The sequence below is a fragment of the Nipponia nippon genome, unplaced genomic scaffold, assembly GCF_047370975.1.
Source record: "Nipponia nippon isolate SJK-2023a ecotype South Korea unplaced genomic scaffold, ASM4737097v1 scaffold_4, whole genome shotgun sequence".
NCBI lineage: Eukaryota > Metazoa > Chordata > Aves > Pelecaniformes > Threskiornithidae > Nipponia > Nipponia nippon.
The window spans coordinates 126,830,237-126,851,748 of record NW_028262358.1 but is presented as its reverse complement, the minus strand read 5'-3'; the positions used below and the strand labels follow the sequence as shown (position 1 = coordinate 126,851,748).

Here is a 21,512-nt window from a genome sequence, read left to right as displayed (position 1 = left end):
GGCTCTCAGCAGGGGGTGCAAACAAGCTGGTCCCAGACTGCTTTGGACAGCACCCGCCTGCCCCAGGACACCGGCCTGCAGCCTCCCTGCAGGGACGGAGTTGTGCATGGTACTGCCCAGGGCAGAACCAACACGGGTCCACAGGGAGCCCCTGGCTCTGGAGAGGTCACAGCCGCAGAGCCGCAGGCCAGGACCAGGGCCCCTGCAGCCCAATGGTGGGCACAAGCCAGAGGATGGATGGCAGCACAGGACTCACGCTTGGTCAGGTTCTCCAGTTCCACCACACCGAGATCCCCAGGCGGGCTGCGGCTGCCCCCGCACCCCCAGCGGCTCCGACACAGTGACAGCACCACCACCCCGTAGACATAGGTGAGCATCAGGGGCACGCCAACTCCTGCGGGCAGACAGGCAGCTATTGCCCAGCCCCCACCGGCAGCCCTGGCTGGCCACCCCCCCAGTGAAGCCTCAGGTCTCAGACATCCCCCCCTGGAGACACTCCGCCGCAGCAGCTCCCAGGTCCCAGCCCCACTCTCTCCAGCACATGGGCAGTGCCCTCAGCCCTGCCCAGGGCACACTTACCCACCGTGACAGCTGTTATGACGGGGGACACAAAGAGAGAGAGGAGGACACTGCTGGTGACAGAGAGGCACTGCTGGCACCCCGACAGGCTGCTCCTCCGGCTCTGGCCCAGCACCTCGAGGAGAAGCAAGACAGGTGAAAGGCTCTGCAGGGATCTCAGTGCACAGCCCCCAGGAACGGGGCCTCTTCCCAGCCCTGGCAGAGCTCTAGCCGCAGCTGCAGCTGCCAGGACACCCCCTCCATCTCCTCAGGGACAGGCAGCCACAATAGCGCTGCCACCACAGCTCAGGTATCCCTGGAAAACACCCCTGGACCCCCAGACCCCTTCCTCCTTTCGCCCACCCCAACCCCCACCTCTCCAGGCTGAGAGTACCCTCGCTGGCAGAGGGTGTTGGGGTGGGCAGCAGAGAGGGTCCCAGCAAGGAGGGGCTGTGGGGAGTCAGGGGTGGCACAGGGACATGCTGTGGGCAGTGGTGAGCACTGGCTGTCTGTCCAGGCCTGAGGCCATGGGCTGCCAGGCTCAGCAGGGAGCGGGACCATGGGGACTCCAGGGCCCCCTGCCAGTACCTTCCTACCCATGTAGATGGGGATCCCAATGGTAATGACAGGGACAGCGATGCCCGCGACGAGGGAGATCACCATAGGCGCCCCCAGCACCATGCCCAGCTGCCACAGGATCTTCCGGGTCCGTGACCATGGCCTCTTCCCCCAGAAGGTGCAGCCAGAGGGGCTGCAGACACAGAGTGGGGCTGGGCCAATGGTTCCTGCACGGGGGCAGGCAGACACCAGCACAGCCCGCCCTTGCACTGGGGGAGACCCATGGGCTCATCAGGGAACTGGAAAGCAGATTCCTCCCTCCCAAGCCTGAGCTCCAGCTGCCACCTGGGACCCCCGCCTGTGGGGTGCTGACAGCCAGCCCCAGGCCTCCAGCCCTGCAAGACCCAGCAGCACAGACCTCCCTGCTCCCTCCCCGTCCTGATCAGCCCCACAGCCCAGCCAGCCCAAAACCTGGCTGTGCATGCCCGTGGCTCTCAGCAGAGCCTCGCTGCTCCCCATCCTAGCCCCACAGCTCCTGGCAGGGACCCAGGCCCAGCACAGCATCACAGCACCCCCAGCTCAACCCAGGGGCAGCTCCTCCAACCACCCCTCAGCTCCTGGCAGCCCCTCCACCCCAGCCTCCCAGCACACCCCACGGCTCCCAGCGGCCCCACAGCCCTGCACTGACCTCAGGAAGTGCACGTCAGAGATCTCCTGCAGGCAGAGCCAGCAGAAGAGGCAGCCACAAACTGTGCAGTTCATGCGGTTGCAGCTCCCGTCATTGATCTTCATGATGAAGGCACTGCAGCGGGGACAGACCTTGATGTCTTCGGCCTCAGCTGGTGGGGAGGAGATGAGATGGGATGGGGGAGAGCAGGACAGGACAGTACAGGTCCACCCCCATACCCTGTCCCAGGATTGCAGCCCATCCCATGGGTGTCAGGGTGAGCCAGCCCCAGCAATGCCCCGCTCCACTCCCCCAGCTCGACTGGCACATGGCTCCACGCAGAGGCAGCCAGTGGGGACCACTGGGTCCTGGCTCCAGCATCCCCACAGGCAAGAAGGTACAAAGGCATCTCACTGTGCCACTTGGCCGTGCCAAATCCCTGCCCTGCTTGCTCCCACCCTGGGCCAGGGTCTCACCATGGACCGAGTCCTCCGGGTGGACTAGCTGTGCTGTGGGGTTGGCCAGGCTGGGGGCCGGCGGCACTGGCGCACAAGGACCATCGGGGTGCCAGGGCTGCCGGCAGTGGTAGCAGAACTCAGTGCCACAGCCCTCGCGCTCACAGGTGAGGCGGGGACACTCGGCACAGCCGTAGGCGATGACAGCGTAGCTGTGGGGAGAAGGCAGTCAGTGTTGGGGGGTCTAGCGGTGCCCACAGCCTTCCCTGTGTCCCCGCACAGCATGCAGCCATTGCCCTCCCTGGCACAGCCAGGCCATGCAGCAGCAAGTCCCAGCTCTACGCCGAGCCAGAGCTGCAGCCCCTGCTCAGGAGAGCCAGGAGACTCTCACCAGCTCAGACTGCAGCACAGCCTTCCCCATCCAGCACCCACACAGTTTCCCTGGGGCCTCACAGACTGGCCCAGCATGGCCAAGAGCACCAACCCCGGCATAGACACACAGCTGCCTGGGCTCTGCAACTGAGACAGGGACTGGGACATCTCTCTGAGCAGGCCCAGCCCCACAGGGGACCAAGTCACGAGGGGAACAAGCCTGGAAAAGGCTCACAGGACACAGGCGCAGCCTGCTGCACACCATCTCCCAGGTGGGGAAGCCCATTGCCTCTGCCAGTGCGGGAAGGGGGGACCCACACCACCCCCCTGCTCCTGGCTTCGCACAAGTGGCCAGTCGGTCACCTGCAGTCAGGTGCAGGGCACCAGCGAGTGCCAGGATCGGCCACCAGCAGCCGCCGCAGAAGGAACTCTTCATACTTGTCACGGAGGGCAGGCTCGGCCAGGAGGTGGTGGACATCGGCAGGCTGGAGCATGGCAGGGCAGTGTGGGCAGGCCACCTGCACGCGGCTCTCACTGACAGCGATGCGCAGGTACTGCTCCAGGCAGGCCCGGCATGAGCGGTGGGCACAGGAGGCCAGGGTGGGAAAGGCCTCAGGAGGCTGGGGCAGCAGGCACAGAGGACACTCCACCAGCTCCCCGCCCTCGCCCAGGGGCAGCGTGATGCACATCTCCTCAGGTTCCTCCAGCTCTGGCTCCGGTTCTGGCAACATCTCCCCTCCGACAGCCTGTGGCTTCCGCCCAAAGAAGCCCAGGAGGCGGAGGGGCCGGGGCATCCGTGTGGGCTGCTCCATGGTGGCTCATCAGGGCGGCAGCCAGCTGCTGTTGGGCTATGGAGGGCAGCAGGGAAGTGCCAGCCTCAGTGTGGCCCCCATAGCCAGCCTCCTACTTGGGCCTCAGAGCCGGCATCCTCCCCACAGGCAAGAGGTGAACCATCTCCAGCTGCAGCTGGCACCACTCAGCCTGCAAAGGAACGGCATGTGAGGGTGAGTTCTGGGCCCCGGACGTGGGAACAGGCCCTAGGCACCCATGAGACCCCGCTACCGCCCTGCCAACAGGCCCTGCTACCTGGCTAGAGCCCAGGACCATCCACATCGCTGCACCATGGAGAACACCCCAGCAGCTCCAGGACAAGCCCACAGCGCTCCTCGCAGCCCCAGGCCGGCCCAGTCCGAGCTATCCATCCTTGTGGATCTGGGGCAGTGGGGCTGGCACAAGCCCTGCAGCACAGAGACCTCAGCTCCCCGCTCCAGCCGAGGCTGTTCCAGATCGTCCCTTCTCTGGTGGGTCACAACCCACAGCCCAGACCGGGGCACTTGGCTCTCTCTGCTCCTGTGTCTGCCTCCTTCACGGAACAGCTCCCACACGCTGCGCACCAGCCCAGCACGCGCAGCAGCCCGCCCTGAACTGGCAAGCAAGCTCCCTCCAGGCCAGCTGCAGGCACAGATGCTGGTGGAGCCCTGCCAGGGCCCAGGACACTGCCCACCTCCTGCACCCCCAGCGCTGTGCCTGGACCGCACAGCAGCACAGCCACCCCCAAAATGAGCACGCGGCCAGACCCTGTCCTTGCTCCACGTCTCCAGCTGACGTGGTCCCTCCTACCGGGCTGCAGGCAAGAACAAAGCACCCGACCTTGAGCTCCCACAATTACACCTTGCCTGGTCAGTGCGACCATGGTCACCCCCAGCCATTATGTCCAGCCTTGTCCCCACATTGGCCCGAAGGCCCTGGGTGACAGTGCCAAGGCTGACCAGCCCCATGCTGAGCTTGGGCAATGCAACCACAGCCCATCCCCAGCCGCCCACGTGCCCCTGAGCCAGCTCTGTTCTGCCCCATCCTGTCTCCTTCAGTTCAACATCAAAGTCCAGAGACACAGGACCTCCCAAATTCCCCGAGGCAGTAAAGACAGTGGTCTTTGCAAGGAAGGCAGTGGCGAACACTGTGAGAACCAGTTTGTACACAGGGCAGTAAGATAATCACACCCCTCACCACCCCGAGTCTCTGTGGCTTTCCTCTCCAAGGAGACACATGGCTGAAACTCTGACTTTCCACTGGAGTTCAGGTGCCCAAGAGCCGCAGACTTGGTCCAGCTAGGTGCCAGCACTTGCCACAGCGGACACAAGCTCCTTAGCCCAGCCTGCATCAGGAAGCTCCTAGCAATGGCTAGCTGGAGGGTGCCCAGAGGAAAACTCGGGGCAAATCAAAACTGCCATCACTCACTACTCTTCAGAGTTAGCTCACAGGACAGCAGGGAACGTTTCACTGCCACAGAGAAAGTGCTTCCTCCACAAAGGTTGGATCCTGAACTGTCCCGGGAGGACAGAGCTCCTCCACATGCCCTGCAACCCAGGGCAGCAGGACCTGAAGCCTCATGAGGAGTGGTCACTTCTGACCAGTGCTTCCCCATGTCCCAGGTGCTGAACTAAAACCTGCATCACCCAAGCTGCTGCTGAGTTTGTAGAAGAGACAACCAAGCCAAGGGACCCAAGAGACAGTTAAGTGACCAGAAGCCAGGTGATTACAGGAGAGAGGAGGTAAACCTGTCAGTTTTCCTTTACTTAGAGCTCACATGAGTCCAGGGCCACACCATGATCCCTCCTGAGAGCAGGGTCAGTCCCTCCACTGTTCTCCTTGCTCTTTCCTTATCTATACCCCAAAAAGTTGCACCCGCTTTACACCTCCACAGCATCACTGCACCCCCCCACCTCTAACAGCCTCTGCTGTTTTTTCCATTTGAGCACAGCTAGAACAGCAGAAGCACTGGCACGGGAAGAGGCAGATATTAAGTGACGGCTCAGGCAAGACTGATCACATCTGCTCTCCTGGGAACAAGCAAGGTGCTGCACCATGTCACCCCAGGTGACAAAGCACTTTCCAATGAGGTGGTAACTGAAGAGCTCATGGGAAACTGGGCTGAGATTGAATTTAAATGGTTGTTAGAGAGTGGGAGGTACTGCAGGAGGAGAGCAGGAAGGAATGTGCTCAAACATGGGGGAGGGCAGTGGGACCACTGTCTGGGACGACTGCTGACGTCACCGCAGACTCTGCCTGGCAGAACAGCAGAAGCCAGCGCCAGAGCAGCAGCAACGGCTGCGCTGACACCGCAGACATCAGCTGTCCGACCAGTGGGGCCAGCCTGCAAGGAGACACCCTGGGCCTGTGCCACTCCTGCATTGCGACTGTGACAACCTTGACTGAAAGGCTGGGGCTGCACAACACAAGCGAAGAAGCACTGGCAGGGATCTAAGCGGCCCCATCCTCTGACCCCGAGGTACCTGTCAGCAGGGAATCATTGCTAATGACACAGCATGGCCATGGCTCTCCCGGGACTGCCACAAAGTCCAATACATTCGACTCCCTCAGGGACCTGCAAATAAACAAAAACTATCTGTGAGAAGGCTCAACAGCAGCAGCTCAAGTGCCCAGGGTCACCTGGACATGTCAAACAGCTCTATTAACGGAGCCATGCAGAAGGCAGAATGAGTCCTGTAGATGGGGACCACATCCAGCACAGGGACCTAGGCATCAGAGAGGACAAGTACAAGGCACGGCTGAGTCAGAGCAGGGCTGCTGCCCCCAACACACACAGCTGCACGCTGGCCATCCCTGGAGATGGGCCGAACAAGTCCCCAAGCAGTGTAACGAGGCGCCCTCCTCCCCAAGAAGCAGGACACAAAGCCCTGGATGTCCCCAGTATGCACAACACTGGTACACCAGAGACAGAAGCTGCAGGAAACCAACCAAAGCAGAGGGAAATGTGACAGCATGAGATGGCTGAGCTCCCCTAGGAGCGGAGGTGTGACTGGGCTGCACGAGGAGCCATCACAGCGTGCCTGGGGCCCAGCAGGCTCCTTGCCTGGCAGGGTCAGAGCATGTCTGAGTGTCCGGGAGCCGAGCCACGCAAAATGGGGGAGGTTTTCTGGGGCAGGGACATGCCAGGTGAAATCAGGAGCTCCATCGCATGGGGGCCCATCGCCCACACGCACTCCTGGGAGATCGAGGCAATAGGGCTCAGCTCTGCAGTCCTTGAGAGAGCTGTGACCGTGGGGGTAGGACTGGCAGAGGTAACAGCCGCAGAGGAGCCACAGCACGGCCACGGTGCCCCAGCACTGGGGCCACTCCTGGGCTTGTTCTGCAGCTGCCTCTCCTCCCGTGCCTGGCTGTGGGCAGCTGGGTTCTCCTTCCTCTGCAGTCAGTTCCCACAGGGGTCACCACGATCACAGAATAATTCAGATGGAAAGAGACCTCAAGAGGTTTCCAGTCCACCTTCCTGCCCAAATCAGGATCAGCACTGTGGTTAAGGGCTTTATGCCAGTTGGGTCTTGAAAGCCACACAAGCTCTCTGGGCAACCTGATCCATGACTGGACTTGTTCCACCCCCCAGGACAGTACAAGGTAGCAGGATCACGGTGGGCATCTCCAAAGGATGGTTTCAGTTGCCTCTGGAGATCAGACTACAGGCAGGACTGCGAATCCCTCTCTGCACTGCCAAAAGCCGCAGATCCCTCATCCAGGCTGAAAGGATCTCAGCGCTGGAAGCACCGAGATGGTGAAAGACTGGCGCACTGCCACTCATCGCTACCCAAGTGCCTGTCTGCCCACCCTGCCCTCTCATCCCAGGGCAACGCAGGCTCTGGCCCACCCAGCCCCACTCTGCCAGGATCCCCAGAGCCTCCGGAGCTCTACAAGTCCGCCTGTGCCACACACAGAAAAGCCATTTCAGCCCTCCACCTCCAGCGCCTTGTCTCCACCTCCCTCCTGCAGCTGCCTTACCCGGACACCTTGCTCCTCAGCCCTTTCCTCTGCACAAAGTGCTGTCATCCCCCACAGCTCTGCAGGGCAGGGTCGATGCTGCACAGCCCCCCACCCCCGCAGATGCCTGGCAGGGACCCCCAGCCCCGCCAGCGCTCCCCGCAGGCCACCGTCCCTGGGCAGGAGCAGCTGCCCCCTCCCCGCTGGCAAAGGCCCCGGCCCGTCTCCCCCATGGACGGGACAGGCCGACGGCCAGGGCTGCCCCTCTGCTGCCGAGGGCCGCTGGGACGGCCAGGACCACCAGCGGGGCTGCGGGTACCGGTGCCGGCACAGGACTCACCGAGCTCTCCCCTCGGCTCAGGGGCCTGGCGAGGCTTCCCGCGGCGCTCCGGCCGCCCGGAGCGGGGCCGTGTGCCCGGCGGGGCAGCGGGGCAGGTCGCCGCAGCCGCCCCTGGGGGGGGCACAAAGACCGTCGGCCCTCCGCCCCGGTGGCCCCCGCCCCGCTCACGGACGCCGCGCCCGCCCCCCGGGGGCCCGCCCCCGCCCCGCCCCAGAGACCTCCGTCCCACAGACGCCCGCCCCGCCAGGGCGGAGGGCAGCCCGCCCTCCTGGGACGCCGCTCCCGCCCGAGGGGACCCTGCCCGGCCCAGCCCCCGCCTGCCTCTCCCGCGGCGCGGCCCGGCCCGGGCCCCCCCGCCGCATGCCGGAGACGCCGGCGCGGTGTCGGGAGGGAAGCGGGCGGCGGCGGACCCGCGCACGCTTCCGGCTGCCCGATCCGCTTCCGGGGCGCCGCGCCCGCTTCCGGACGCCGCGGGGCGGGGCCAGCGCCGGAAGCGGAAGTGCCCGGTCGAGGCGGGGCGGCGGCGGCCGCCCCGGGCTGGCGGGGGCGGCTGGCGGGCCGCGGGCGGTCGGGCGGCGGGGCCGGGCCGGGGCCGGGGCCGGCCACGATGCCCCGGCGGAAGCAGAGCCACCCGCAGCCGGTGAAGGGTGAGTGCGCGGCGGGGCCGGGGCGCGGCGGCGGCGGCGGCCCAGCGGTGACCTGCGGCGCTCGGTGTGTTGCAGCGGACGCCGAGGACGGCCCCGAGGAGACGGCGGGAGCGGCGCTGGTGCTGCCCGGCGACCTGCTGCTGGGTCGCGGCCTGGCCTTCGAGAAGGGACCGCCAGGTGCGTGCCGCCGTCCGGAGACGGCCGTCCTGGGCACCCCGGCTCCGGGAGCGCCGCCGGGCGGGGACGTGGCCCGGCCCCGCCGGTACCGGCCCCCGCGCTTGGCCCCATCCGGCAGCCGCCCTCCCCGGGAGCGGTCTCCCTCCCGGATCCCGGCGGGGTGAGGCCCTGGCCGGGGCCCGCGCTGGTGGTCTCTGCCCGCCCGGCACCGACCCCCCCCCCGAGCGCTGCCTCCCGCTAAGGCCCCCCAGGCATGGTGCGCCCCCGCGGTTGGTCTGGGGCCGCGGGGACACCGGGGCCGGCAGGCCACCCTGCCGCCACTGGGCTCGCCCCCAGAGCCATCTGCGCTGCTCTGCCCGGGAGCCCCTAGTCCCCCGCACCTCCTGGGCAGGGCTCTGCTGCCCACCCGGAGCCAGGGCCTTGGCCCTGCGGGGTCCTGCCCCGCCACTGCAGCTCGGCATTGCAGCAGGCGTAGGGAGCTGGGCCTGGGCTGTCTCTCCACCAGCCCCTGCTCCCGGCCACTCGCCTGCCCCAGGGGCCCCCCAGCCCCTTTGCGTGGCTGGTGAGCGCCCACCCTGCCGGCGGCGTGCCAGGCTCCAGGTCAGCCTGCGGCACGAGGCAGCCTGAGGAGCGAATGCTGCTCCAGCTCCGTTAAGGTGCCTCGCAAGGACCGGTGGGCATCACTCGCTGCCTTCGACAATGAGTGGTGAATAACATGGGGACATACTCAGTGGCGAGAGGAGGGGGGCATGGACTGCCCGACCCCTGTGGCTCTGTCCCCTTGCTGTCCGCAAGGCCTGTGCTCCGGTCCGCATGCTCGGCAGCCGTGCCAGGCCGTGCCAGCAGCTCCTGCTCTCATGCTGAGGCACGGTCCCAGCTGCCTGGCAGATGGGGTTCTGTTTCAAGGGCTGCGCTTCCCCACAGCCTGTGCGCAGAGCCCAGCACCGGGACAAAGCCCGCTCAGCGACTCTGGGAGCTGGATGCTGTGAGGGCTGAAAGCCACCGTCTGCAGCAGACATTCTGCCATCAGAAATACTTTCCTTCCCGCTCTCAGATGGCAGCCCCAGTTGGGGAGCAGGACCAGGCACCTCAGGGCCCACTGAGAAGGTCAGGAGAGCCATCACCGGCCTCATCCTCACCCCGTGGGCCACACTGTCCCACCTGCGCAGCACTGACACAGCCGCGCTCAGGGGACAGTGCTCCAGGGATGCTGTGGCACTGCTGCACTGTGGGCCTGAGCCAAGGAGGCAGGGGAGTCCCTCAGTGTGGGGCTTGAGGTGGGGTCAAGGGTTCCCCTGGCAATAGTCAGGCCCTTGCAGGATGCCCCGTTCTGGTGTCTGCGCTTCAGGCAGTGCTTGTGAAAGGGGACCGGAGGCTGAAGGGGCCACCCCGTCCCACACAGGGGAGCAGCCTCACACCTGCGCCTCTGGGGCTCTCAGAGCTGGACCCAGCCAGGTGGGCATCAGCAAAGGGGAACGGCCCAGGGTGCTTCCCGGGGTCACGGGCATCTGTTGGGTCTCACAACAGGGCCGCAGGGCTCCAGGTCAGGCACAGCATGGGGACAGCTGGGCGCACGGCTTAAGGCTGGTAGTGGCAAGGCTTCGGCTGCGTGTCACTGCCCTTCTGGCTCCTAACACCATCCTGGGGGCACATCTGGGGCATGGGGCCAGCAAGCCAGCCTGAGGCAGCTGCAGGGTGGTGGGCTCCGTTCCTGTCATCGATTCCTGGGGCACAGGCACTACCCCAGGGGCTGCAGGAAGATGGGTCTGTGCCCAGCCAGGAAGCAGAAGTGCGCACTGAGAGCCTGGCACAGACTTCCCCCCACTGCCATGGGACAGTGGCGCTGCGTGGGGCTGGGGAAGGTCTGTTCTCCTGTGTGATGGAGGGGGGCTGGTGTTGGAGCCCCACGGTGTCGGCCATGGGAGCAGGACCGGCTGCTGTCCCCGGGTCTGGGGCAGCGGCACAGTGAGGGGGGGCCTGGAGCAAGCTTTATGGCCTGGGTCAGGCTGCGCTCAACACCTTCACACCACTGCTGCTTCCTACCAGCCGGGCGCGGCAGTGCTGGAGAGTGCCCAGCCTGCCTCTGTGCCCCTCACTACCCGCCCGCCCTGGTGCCAGGGGTCTGTCTGAGGGCTGACCGCCCGGCTTGGTCAGCTGCAGGGCGGAGATGACAGGGTTTCCCGAGGCGCCCAGGACAGGCCCTGCAGCAGGGTGTCAGGGCAGGTCATGGCCGTGAGGCTTGTTACTCTGCTGTGCGCGGCGTGGTGGGCTCCTGCAGGCTCCTGGGTGCTGCTAGGGCAGGTGCAGCTGCCTGGCCCCTCCTGGCTGTGGTCCCCTCCTTGGGACGGGCCCTGCTGGGACTGGTGGCACAAGCGGAGGGGCTGTGCCTGGGCCAGCTGGGCTGACACCGTCCCATCCCCATGGTCTTCTCAGCAGACACCCTGGTGGGGAAGATCGCCATCCCGGCGTACACGCTGAGCGACGACGACTGCTCCTCTGGGTACCAGCAGCTCAGTGTGGAGAGCGACCCCGAGGAGGGCGGAGAGCCCGGCCCCGCAGCGCTGCCCTGCCGCCAGTGTGGGCTGCAGCTGGCTGCCAGCCTGGGGCAGAGCTGCCTGCAGTGCGCCGGTGCTGAAGGGGGCCGCAGCCAGCGCATCGTGTACTCCTGCCAGCTCTGCCCCTTCGCCTCCCACTACTCCAGCCACCTCAAGCGCCACATGAAGACACACAACGGGGAGAAACCCTTCGCGTGCCCGCAGTGTGCCTACGCCTCTGCCCAGCTGGTGAACCTGACGCGACACCTGCGCACACACACAGGGGAGAAGCCCTACCGTTGCACGTGCTGCAGCTTTGCCTGCAGCAGCCTGGGCAACCTCAAACGCCACGAACGGGTCCACAGTCAGGACAAGCCCTTCCAGTGTGCCGCCTGCGACTATCGCTGCAACCAGAGCCGCAACTTGAAGCGGCACATGCTCAGCCACCGCCTGCCCGAAGGCGAGGGGCCACACCGGCGGGACAAGGAGCCAGGTAAAAGGCAGGGGTGCAGGGGAGGGCTGCTGTGGGGGAGCCCCACGGCACAGCCCCGGGGCTGGGGAAGGGGCAAGGCGCATGTCCTGCCATCGACCTGTGCCAGGCTGCTGCCACGTGCCACCAGCCTCAGCCGGGGCACCGTTGCCCCCGGGGCTCCTGGTGGAGCTGAGCCCTGCCAGCGCTGTGCTGCCCTGCTCAGGGCCCTGCTTGTTTTTGTCCCACAGAGCCGCTGCTGCCGGAACTGAGCCTGCACGTGGGCAGTGGCAGCGGCCCTTTCCTGCCCGGCTGCGCTCGACTGCGGAGCGAGGAGGCAGCCGCGCTGCCCGAGCTGCTCTTCCCCTTCACGTGCCGCATGTGCGGGCTGGTGCTGGACGACGGTTTCGCGCAGGATGAGGGCCTGGCTGAGCAGGTCTGCGGGCGCTGCAGTCTGGCAGTGCTGGGCACTGAGCCGGGTGCCAGCCCCCGCAAGGGCACTGGGGACAAAGGCTTTGCCTGCAGCCTCTGCCCCTTCGTCACCCACTACCCCAACCACTTGGCGCGGCACATGAAGACGCACAGCGGGGAGAAGCCATTTGCCTGCCCGCTCTGCCCCTACGCCTCCGCCCACCTCGACAACCTGAAGCGGCACCAGCGAGTGCACACAGGCGAGAAGCCCTACAAGTGCCAGCTCTGCGACTACGCCTGCGGCAACCTGGCCAACCTCAAGCGTCACGGGCGCATCCACTCAGGCGACAAGCCCTTCCAGTGCAGCCTCTGCAGCTACAGCTGCAACCAGAGCATGAACCTGAAGCGGCACATGCTGCGGCATACAGGCGAGAAGCCCTTCCAGTGCCGGGACTGCCCCTACACCACTGGCCACTGGGACAACTACAAGCGCCACCAGAAGATCCACGGCCACACGGCTGAGAGCTGGGTAAACCCGCGCAATGCCAAAGCCCTCCTGGCCCCTCCAGCCGTGGGCACAGCCCTGCCCTGAGACAGCACTTAGCCCAGCTGCAGGGGCTTGGCCCTGCATCGGGCCCGGGATGCCTCAGCCCCGGGGCACCCCAGCCACTTGCCGGCTGTGGCCCCTGCCCTCCCTGGGGGAGGGACAGGCAGCAGACTCCACAGGGGGCTCAGGGCTGCCTTACGCAGAGCCCGCGGGTGCACCGGGGTCTCCAGCAGCCCTGTCCTGCCCGGGCAGGATGAAGCCACAACCGGCGGCTCGGGTGCCTGCCCCAGCAGCGGTGGTGCCCTGCCCCCAGGCACCCCCAAGGGCAGTTCCTGCCTGTTGGAGCTTTCTTCTGCCGGAGTTTGGGGAAAACGGGGGGAGGGGGAAACGGAGCTGGTTCCATGGCTGTTGCCATGCCAGTCAGTGTAATTTATATTGTGTATAAAAGCATTAAACAGTCAGTTTTGTTATCTGCTATTCTCCCTGGGGGCCTTGTTCTGCTTCAGGAGAGGACAGCGCAGGGCTGGTAAGGTGTGCAGGGAGGGGAGGGACAGGGGCCACCCCCCAACAGACAGCCCAGTACCAATCAGGATCCATTTTAATCATCATTGCAGTGTGTAAACATCAGTTACTGTCCATTAATGCTCTGGTTGGTCTGAGCAGCAGGAGATACGTGGTTACAAGCCTAGATTACGCTGGAGTCTATGAGCGGGTTAGAGAGGGGGCTCTGCGCAGAGCCCCCTGGAGACAGTTTACTGCACTCTGTCTCTGAGCAGAAACCTAAACGCTAATTTGGCATTATGGAGCCTCACAAGGGCCGCTCACTGCTGCCAAGCCGCTGCCCCAGCCACTCTGGGGCAGCTGCCCTCCTGCGCAGCTGGGCGCTCGGGCCAGGCCCTCCTGGCTGGGGAAGGGGCAGCTCTGCCCCCCGCGCTGAGCCAGGCTCTGTGACGCTGCGCCAGGGCTCAGCCTGGGCACGCTGCTCAGGTTTGGCTAGTGCCGCCCTGGGAACAAGCCTTCTCCCAGCTGGAGCCAGCAGCAGGAGGAGTTCAGCTGCCCCTACCCCGAAGGCAACAGTGGGCTGGGGGTGAGCTCCCCAGCCCGGGGGAGCAGGGGAAGGTGGATGTAGGAGGTGAGAGGCACGTTGATTGCAACCCGTCTGCAGGTCGTACATTCCTCAGCGAAGGCCCTCAAGAAGGGGGGCACTACAGATCTTCATCGCCAATGCCCTCAAAGGCGTAATTGCCATGGAAGTCGTTAGCGCCCACATCGTTAGCAGAGCTGGAGTGGCTGATCCCTCGCAGGCTGACAGAGGTGAGCTTGCTCTGTGGAGAGGGGAGACGTTAGGGAGGACCCCCGCTCCCCCCCGCTCAGTCTGAGGGTGACGGCACCGGTGCGCCCACACACAACTCACCGAGAGTTTGGCCATCGGCTCCCGGGAGGCATCGGGCGAGTCCTGTGGGGACAGCACCATCAGACAGCGCTGAGGTGGTGGGACGCGCCCAGCCTTCCCACCAGCCCCAATCTCCCTGCCCTCAGCCACCACTCGCCCTCCTGGGACAAGGCCAGGCTACCGCTCCCTTCCCTCCCCCAGGGAGTCCGGTTCCCAGGTATGGGTCCAGGACCGCTTTCTCTTTCCAGGGCTATGGGAGTGGGGAGTGCCCTCCCCACTACCAGCCCTGCCGAGGGGACAGTGGCACCTCTGGGGGCAGTGGGCTCTGGTACCCGACACACAGCGAAACCCATGGTCGCACTTATCTCCCCTACCAGGGCTGCAGGGTCCCACTCACCAGCAGTGGCGGGGATTTCACAGCTTGCTGGCTGTCAGAGCGCCGCAGGGCCCCATTCGCCCGCCGGCGAAACATCTGCAGGAGAGGAGCTCAGGTCAGCGGCAGGGTCCCCACAGGCAGCTCCAGAGGTTAAGATGGCCCCTGGGGATCCTTCAGCTGGCCCCAGCCTGAGGAGAGCAAGCAGGGCCCAGCCTAGACCCCAGGGAGTCACAGGGGCAGGATGGGATCCCACCCCAGAGACAGCATCCAGCCCCAACCTTCACCTTGCGGATGCTGCCTCCAGACTTTTTCACCATCAGCTCGTCCACCATGGACTGCAGGCAGATGCTCAGCATGATGGCCTGCAAGGGAGAGGTGGCATGAAGCTCCACGCACCCCACGGCCTTCCTGACACACCACACCCAGCCCAGTCTGCTGCCTTGCTCCCATCCTTGTCCACCACTGGCCTGGTACACAGGCAGCCCTACCTGTGGACTGGTGATGGTGACCCACTGCAGCCGGTCCTTGCTCATTAGATACTCGAAAGCCAACTCCAGCTTCACCTCGGACTTCCCCGGGCTGCTCCCCGAGGGACCATTGCTCATCGGCACCTGCAAGGGCACGTGCTGAGGCTGGGAGCCCCCGGAGGGAAAGCGGCCAGCTTCCCAGGCCCCTGTGCTGACAGAGGGCAGCCCCCAGCTGGGTGTTGGACACCCTGCCCAGCTCCCACTGGCCTTCCACCACCGTCAGGTCCCCTCGCAGCAGCAGCCCCCTCAAATGTCCTCACACCGATGACCCCCTCAGCCCCAAACCACAACTGAGACCCTGCCCACACCAGCTGGGCTGGAAGCAGGCAACACAGCCAGCAGTTTTCCCAGGGAGAGGTGCCAGAGCAGCCTGGCACAGCCAGGTCCCGCCAGACCCACAGAGCCCTCCCTGCTCCCCAGGGTCCCGCAGGCAAGTGGCACTCACTGAGGACGTGACCCGCCAGCACCGCATGCGTGTGACCTTGAAGCTGCCTTCCTTGATCTGCTCGTTCGGCAGCCGCACCTGGAAGTTGAGCTCGTTGTTGCCAGCACTGACGACGACGTGGCATCCCTTCTCAGGAAAGTCAGTGATGCAGGGGTCAAACTTGAGATAGCCGTAGTACTTCAGGGTCTGCGCCAAGCGGATGAACTGCGGGCAGAGCCAGGGAAGCTCAGCACAGATGACTGCCCTCCCACCACACCTCCCAGGCCAGGAACAGGCAACGAACTCGGCACCACGCGTTCACACGGGAGCGGTGCCAGTCCAGTGCTGGGACTGCTCCAGTCACAGCATCGTGGCCTCCCCTACCTCCTTCTTGGAGACTTTTTCCTGCAGGGACTTCAGCTGCCGATGCTGTTCCTTGTTGACAAGGATCCATCCATGCTCGATGTCCGACACCGTCTACCAAGAAGCAGAGGCTGGTGAGCAGCTGGGTCCAGAGCCACCTGAGACCCTGCACAGCTGTAGCTGAGGGGTGCAGTGCCCCTCCTCACCCAGCGGGGCCACACTGACCCTTACCTGCGCATACAGCAAGTTCAACCCCACACGGTGCTCCATTACATCGTCGTCATAGGAGGAGTCCCAGTAGCTAGAAAGGAGCCACATAGGTCAACCTATTCCCCAGCTCCTAACAGCGATGGGGAGAAAAACACCCCCCATGCTGGGACAAGGCACCAGGCTGGCTCTCTGGCCAGCTCCCCTGGTAGCCATCAGTTGCCATGCCCCACTCCCCCTCTCAAGCAGCTGCCAGAGGCGGGAAGGGTCATATCGGGGAACGTGGAAACAAGGGCCAAGCCCAGCAGCACAGCCTGGCCCCCGATGTCATGGCCAGGGATGCCCAGGTGCGTTCCTGGGGGCCAAAGCACCCCGCGGGCAGCGACGGCAGGAGGGGAGGGGTCCCTCTGCAGAGCAGGGAGCCCCAGACACCATGCCACTGCTCCAGCAGTCGGTGCCCCTCCGGCCCTGTTGCTCACCTCTTGCGCAGGATGATCCTGAACTCAGGGTTGTGCAGGCTGGTGACGGACACATATGGCAGCTCAAACTCCTGCAGCTTTCGCACGACTACGGGGAAACAGCAGCTCAGTAGTGACTCAGGGCAGCAGGAGCCCACTGGGCCCCCGCCAGCCAGGGCACCTCAGGGGAGCCCGCTGGATCCCCCCCACCCAGGGCAGGGCCAAGCACACAGCTCTCACTCTGGGGCAGGGCGCAGGGCAGACGTCCCACCACAGCCCTCGCAGAGCTCCAGCACGCTCTACTCACAGGAGAAAGCTCCGTCCTTGGTCTCTCTCACTAGGAAGAGGCTGAAGTAGCCGACCAGGTCATCTGGCAGATCCAGCTTGGAGGCCACGGCCTGGGAGCAAGAGCAGGATGTCACCACTTCCCGCAGAGACATCCTTACCCCGCGGCAGGATCCAGCCTGTGTGCATTCTGGGGCCTCCCAAGAGCAGGAAGGCAGCACCTCTGCTGCACTGGGAGCCAGGGCAGGGGGGGCAAGTGGACAAGTGTGGGGGGCCCAGGGGATCACTCCCACCACGGAACAGCTGGGGGCCTCCCGATATCAGTCTGGGCCCAGAGAGGGGCACGAGCACATCAGCACACCCCTTCCAGCTCCACCGCTCTTCAGCCCCCCAAGACAACCCTGCTCTGGGGTAAGCATGGGGCAAGGAGGGCCAGGGGGTGCCAGGCTGAGGGAACTCCTGCATATGTATAGGAAACCCCAGAACACAGCAGGAGGAGATGGTCCTGCCCAGCACAAGATCTTTGGCACCTCAAGGACATCCTCTGTCTGGTCCGAGGTAAGGATGGTGACCTTGACCTTCTGGCCATTGGAGAGCAGCACTTCCAGCACCACCTCCTCTGTGGGTATCTGCTGCGTCTCCTGGAGAGAGAAATAGGATTGGCACCCCAGCCCCTCCACCACCGACCACCCTCAGGCCACTCAGACTGCCCTGCAGTCCGAGGGCCCCAGCACGCACTGGCCGGCGCTGGCAGTCTGCACTCACCCCCACACAGGCTGCCCCAGCAGCCCACCACATCCAGCGGCTCCTGCCCCCTCACCTGCTGGGCCTTGCGCAGGAAGCTGTTGAAGGTCTCGCTGCCTCCCAGCGTCGGGTCCTGCCGCACTGGACGTGGAAGATGAGCACAGAGTCAGGGGTTATGTGGGAAGGGGCAGGGACCCACGCCAACACCAGTCCACTCTGCGGCCCCTCGGAGTTTGCACCCAGACTAAGCGTGCACTGCACGTAGGGCATGCACACGGGCAGCCGTGGACTCCCCGTACGTGGAGGCACCAGCAGGTCTCCACCTCTGCCAACGCAGGGAAGGGGAAGGGGCTTGGATGGAGGAGCCAGCAGCATGGGGCAGACCCAGCTTACCAGCCTGCATGTATTTCTCCAGCTGTTCCCGTCGTTGCTCTACCTCTGCCGGGGTGAGTGTGAAGATCTTCTTTGGGGGAAAGGCTGGGACCACATTAGCGCCATATTCTTTCCTTAACTGGGAAGAGAGCAGAGTGCTGAGAGAGCCTCCAGGAAGATAGTGGCTGCTCTGACCCCCCACCCCAGCTGGTCTCCAGGGCCCTGGCAAGGGGAGCGAAGAGTTCACCAGTGTTCCTCATCCAAATGGGCAGCCAGCAGTTTGCTGGGACATCACAGAGCAGGAGAGGAGCCCTGCACCTGATGCCAAGGAACAGAAAACGACACCCTGGCCGGCCCCACGGGCAGCAATGGGCAGCGCACACCTGCCTGCAGCCAGTGCAGCGCCAGACGCCCTGGCTCTCCAGCAGTGCGCGGTGCCTTCCTGCAGCACCTGATGGCAGCCCGCAGGACCCACCGCCCTGCCCGCCAGGAGCACAGCAGGCACCGCAGCACTGCCCTGTGGGAGGGGGGCTGGTCGGCAGCAGCTCCCACCACCGCTGGGGATGGCTCCCTACCTGCTCGTGCAGCCCCAGGAGCTGGCTGTAACGCACTCGGCAGTGCAACACCCCGTTCACATGGATGTTGTAGGCCTGCAGGGAGAGATGCCAGTCAGATCCCAACTCCTGCCGGATGGAGGGACCCCGGGGTCTGCCCAGCTCAGGGCACATCGGCCACCCCAGGGAGAAGCCCCTGCAGGGCCAAGCCCCGCTGCAGCCCAGGAAGAGGCCATGCTCCTGAGGACCCTGCCGAGGGGCAGATGGGGCACCCCCAGCCCTCCCCTCCTGTCAGCAGAGCTCAGCCCCTGCCCCAGAAAGCGCCAGGACCCACCTGGCACCCTTGAATGTCCCGTGCTGGGCTGGGCACCGCTGCGGGAGCCGGGTTTGCCTTGCAGGCACTGGCTCCAGCCCAGAGGCACCGATCCCGGCAGCATGCCGCCTGCTGCCTGGACCCCCTCCAGGCGCTGCCCCAGAGCACACAGCTCTGCAGCACTTCCCTTGCAGGGCTGGGGCCCCCTCCAGCTCTCGGGGCCAGCACCCCCAGCAGCCTGGAGAGGGGCAGGGCCCTCGCGCCCTGAGGCTGCCCATGGAGGCCAATGCATGCAACGAGCAGCCCCACACAGGCACAGCCACGGCCCCCAGCATGGCCAGGACCAGGAGGGGCTGTTGTCAGCAGTCAAGGGCTATGCGTTAGCAAGTGAGGACAGACCAAACACCCAGGACTCACACAGGTAAGTACAATAACAGCACTGAAAGGTTTCTGTGTGCTGCTCTTCTGAAGACGCATCGGCGTCGGTACAGACCTGCAGCCCAGTGGTTGTGGTCAAAACTGCTCAGGAAATACAAGCACATCCAAGGGATGTGTCTGATGGACACCAGGAAGGCACCCTGCAGGTGCTCAGCCACAGGGAGTGTACAGAGCCACGCTGCAGCCCCGTGGACACAGGTGTCCCCAAATCAGTGTGTAAGGACACCCCTCCCCGCAGCAAGAAGAGGCAGCCAGCGGCTGCTCTCCATTCTGCAGGCCCCACGACACATGCGGTGGCCAACACAGCGACCTGGGCTGTGCTCAGGCCAGTGGAGCAGGAGCCTGGCGTCCAGCCGCGGTGAGCTGCGTGGCCAGGACATCCCCACCGCCAAAGGCTGCGGACCTGGGCTCGCTCCACTGCCTCCTGGGGTGCACGACCATGGCCAGCCCTTGCCACAGAGAAGGGGACTCCCTTCTTGTGCCCGCCTTGGGGCCACCACAACATACCCCAGCACTACTGGGGCACTGGTTGCCCAGCAGGACATGCCCCTACCCCATGCCCCCCAGGCTGGAACCCCTCTGGGACAGTTTTACCCCAGCAGGCACCAGCCCAGCTGGGGTTCGCCTGCCCCACAGCTCGGGGGGTACCCTACAGAGACAGGGAGGCAACTGCTCCCGCTGCAGGGGATCCCGCGGTTATGGAAATCACGTGTGCAAGTGCTAAGTTTTTACTAGGTTTTTCTACAACACCACGGAGCTGGTCCCTGGCTGCTGGCCCGGGTGCCCCCTCTGCCCTGCACCCCCACCCTGGCTCGGCTCCCCACTGACGCCACAGGCAGAGCACGGCTACGGCTGCACAGTGCACAGGGCCCAGCAACTCCACGCCCCAACTCCAGGCACCTCGCCGCAGGCAGTGTCCTCCCAGGTGACAGCACCCTGCCCTCTGTGCTGGAGAAGGTCCTGCCATCCTCAGAATGGTGTTTGGGAGGGCAGGAGGACCGCGCCGTGGGGGCTGGAGACACACCTCCGACCGGCAGTCGCAGCCCAGGCAAGTACCTCCCATGGCTGCTCTGCTCACTGGAAGCCCCAGGCGTCCTCCTGTGCCTGAAAGCTGGGGCTGCTCAGGGTCGGCGAGGCACCCGCCCAGGCCACACTGGATCTCACACTGGCTTCTCGCACCATCTTCCAACCCAAAGGCAACAGCCCTGTTGCTCAGGGTCCCTGGGAAGGGCCCAGGAGACCACCACGGATGCTGGGAGGCCCAGGCAGCGCTCACGCCTGCCTGGCATCAGCACGGGGGCCCACGCTGGCAGGGCTCTCTGCAGGGTCACCGGCTCCCGCCCAGACCCGGGGCTGCAAACGAGCTCGCCTCTGACACTGGGGACGAGGTCTTCCCCTGCCCAAGGAGCCATCACGGCACCCGAGGGCAAAGTGCAGGGGGAGGCACAGGGCTGAACACACCTCAGGCGCTTGCTCCTCTGGCCCTTGTGCAACCGCAGCTGCCTGTGGATCACCGGGTCCCTTTGCAGTCCTTCCCGCAGCTCACAACTGCCATCCATGCCCCTGACACACTGCCTCGTGCTTCCCAGAGGACCAGCCCCCGCGCAGCGAGACCCTGCTCTGCGGGCAGCGCTGCCACCGCCGGGGAGGGGGCTCCCAGTACGCAGGGTCAGCGCCCCGCAGCAGCGTCCCTCCGGGCGCCCCGGGGACCCGCTCCCGGAGCAGCTGCCAAGCCGGAGGGCGTTCACGGCGCGCCGAGCAAAACAGGAAGCCTGGACGGACGGACGGACAGACGGGCTGGCGGGGCAGGATGAGCCGGGCCCCGCGGACGGGACAGGGCCCCTGCCCGCTGCCCGCTCCCCGCCCGCAGCGCACCGGGCCAGCCGCCCCCCGGCGCAGGGCAGGGTCCGGGCGCCCTCCGAGCTGCGCCCGCGGGGCCGCGCCCCGGGGACCCCCCCGAGCCCGCCGGGGGCCAGGCTGGGCCGCAGGGCGCGGCCCCGCAGCGCGGCCCGACGCCCGCCCGGCCCGGGAGCGGGGCGACGGCTGGGGACGGCGGGCGGCCGGCGGGGGGGCTGCCCGCCTCGCCCGGCCTCAGCGCCGGTCCCGGCCCGCCCAGGCCGCCCGCTACCGCCGCCGGCTCTGCACGCCCGCACGGCCCCACCGAGCGGGGACAGCGCGCGCCCCGGGACGGCGGCCCCGGCCCAGGCCCCGCTGGGCGCTGCTGCCGCCGGGGAGCCGCCGGAACTGGGCCGCGGGGCCGCCCCGCCCGCTCCGCTCCGCACCGCGGGACAGCTCCGCTCCGGCCCCGCTCACCACGTAGGCGGCACCGCCGTCGCCGGCGCGGGTCTCGGTCTCGGGGATGGAGAAGTGCATGGCGGGGCGGGGCCGGGCCGGGCCGGGCCGGGCTGGGCCGGGTCGCGCGCCCCCGCTACCTGCCGCGCGCCGCCATGTCGGGCCGGGCGCTCCCCGGCGCCGCCCCGCGGGGCCCCCGCGATGGCGCGGCCGGCGGAACCGCCCGCCGGGGCCGCCCCGCCCCGCTCCGCCCCGCCCCGC

The 21,512-nt window shown here is 66.0% G+C and overlaps 3 protein-coding genes across 10 annotated transcripts in view; 1 reads left to right on the top strand and 2 right to left on the bottom strand.

Moving 5' to 3' along the window:
* LOC104011065 (E3 ubiquitin-protein ligase RNF19B) overlaps nucleotides 1-7,926 on the bottom strand; it is a 34,816-nt gene extending 26,890 nt beyond the window's left edge. The window contains exons 1-8 of one of the 3 annotated variants that reach the window (XM_087776224.1): nucleotides 7,721-7,926; nucleotides 5,904-5,995; nucleotides 2,974-3,591; nucleotides 2,260-2,450; nucleotides 1,805-1,955; nucleotides 1,147-1,309; nucleotides 580-694; nucleotides 257-394 (exon numbers count right to left, since the gene is read on the bottom strand). In XM_087776224.1, coding sequence (XP_087632350.1) covers nucleotides 257-394; nucleotides 580-694; nucleotides 1,147-1,309; nucleotides 1,805-1,955; nucleotides 2,260-2,450; nucleotides 2,974-3,422 — 1,207 coding nt within the window. In that variant the 5' untranslated portion in view covers nucleotides 3,423-3,591; nucleotides 5,904-5,995; nucleotides 7,721-7,926. The remainder of the gene's footprint in view (nucleotides 1-256; nucleotides 395-579; nucleotides 695-1,146; nucleotides 1,310-1,804; nucleotides 1,956-2,259; nucleotides 2,451-2,973; nucleotides 3,592-5,903; nucleotides 5,996-7,720) is intronic. The other 2 variants (XM_087776226.1, XM_087776225.1) reach the window with 2 other exon arrangements.
* A 287-nt stretch (nucleotides 7,927-8,213) lies between these two features.
* On the top strand, nucleotides 8,214-12,966 carry ZNF513 (zinc finger protein 513). 6 transcript variants are annotated; one of them, XM_087776239.1, is made up of 4 exons: nucleotides 8,214-8,367; nucleotides 8,443-8,544; nucleotides 10,981-11,571; nucleotides 11,799-12,966. In XM_087776239.1, the coding sequence occupies exons 1-4, from the start codon at nucleotides 8,328-8,330 to the stop codon at nucleotides 12,548-12,550; spliced, it is 1,485 nt and encodes a 494-aa protein (XP_087632365.1). In that variant the 5' UTR covers nucleotides 8,214-8,327; the 3' UTR covers nucleotides 12,551-12,966. The 6 variants fall into 6 exon arrangements, with proteins under 6 accessions (XP_087632365.1, XP_087632364.1, XP_087632363.1 ...); XM_087776238.1 differs by having other exon boundaries at nucleotides 10,978-11,571; XM_087776237.1 differs by having other exon boundaries at nucleotides 8,214-8,544.
* Nucleotides 12,967-13,085: 119 nt separating this feature from the next.
* Nucleotides 13,086-21,458, bottom strand: SNX17 (sorting nexin 17). The gene is made up of 15 exons (XM_087776223.1): nucleotides 21,273-21,458; nucleotides 18,230-18,304; nucleotides 17,676-17,793; nucleotides 17,359-17,423; nucleotides 17,069-17,179; nucleotides 16,561-16,651; nucleotides 16,275-16,362; nucleotides 15,820-15,889; nucleotides 15,610-15,702; nucleotides 15,247-15,450; nucleotides 14,763-14,885; nucleotides 14,559-14,636; nucleotides 14,296-14,370; nucleotides 13,920-13,961; nucleotides 13,086-13,830 (listed from the first exon to the last, which is right to left on the bottom strand). The coding sequence occupies exons 1-15, from the start codon at nucleotides 21,330-21,332 to the stop codon at nucleotides 13,711-13,713; spliced, it is 1,413 nt and encodes a 470-aa protein (XP_087632349.1). The 5' UTR covers nucleotides 21,333-21,458; the 3' UTR covers nucleotides 13,086-13,710.
* Nucleotides 21,459-21,512: the final 54 nt, after the last annotated feature.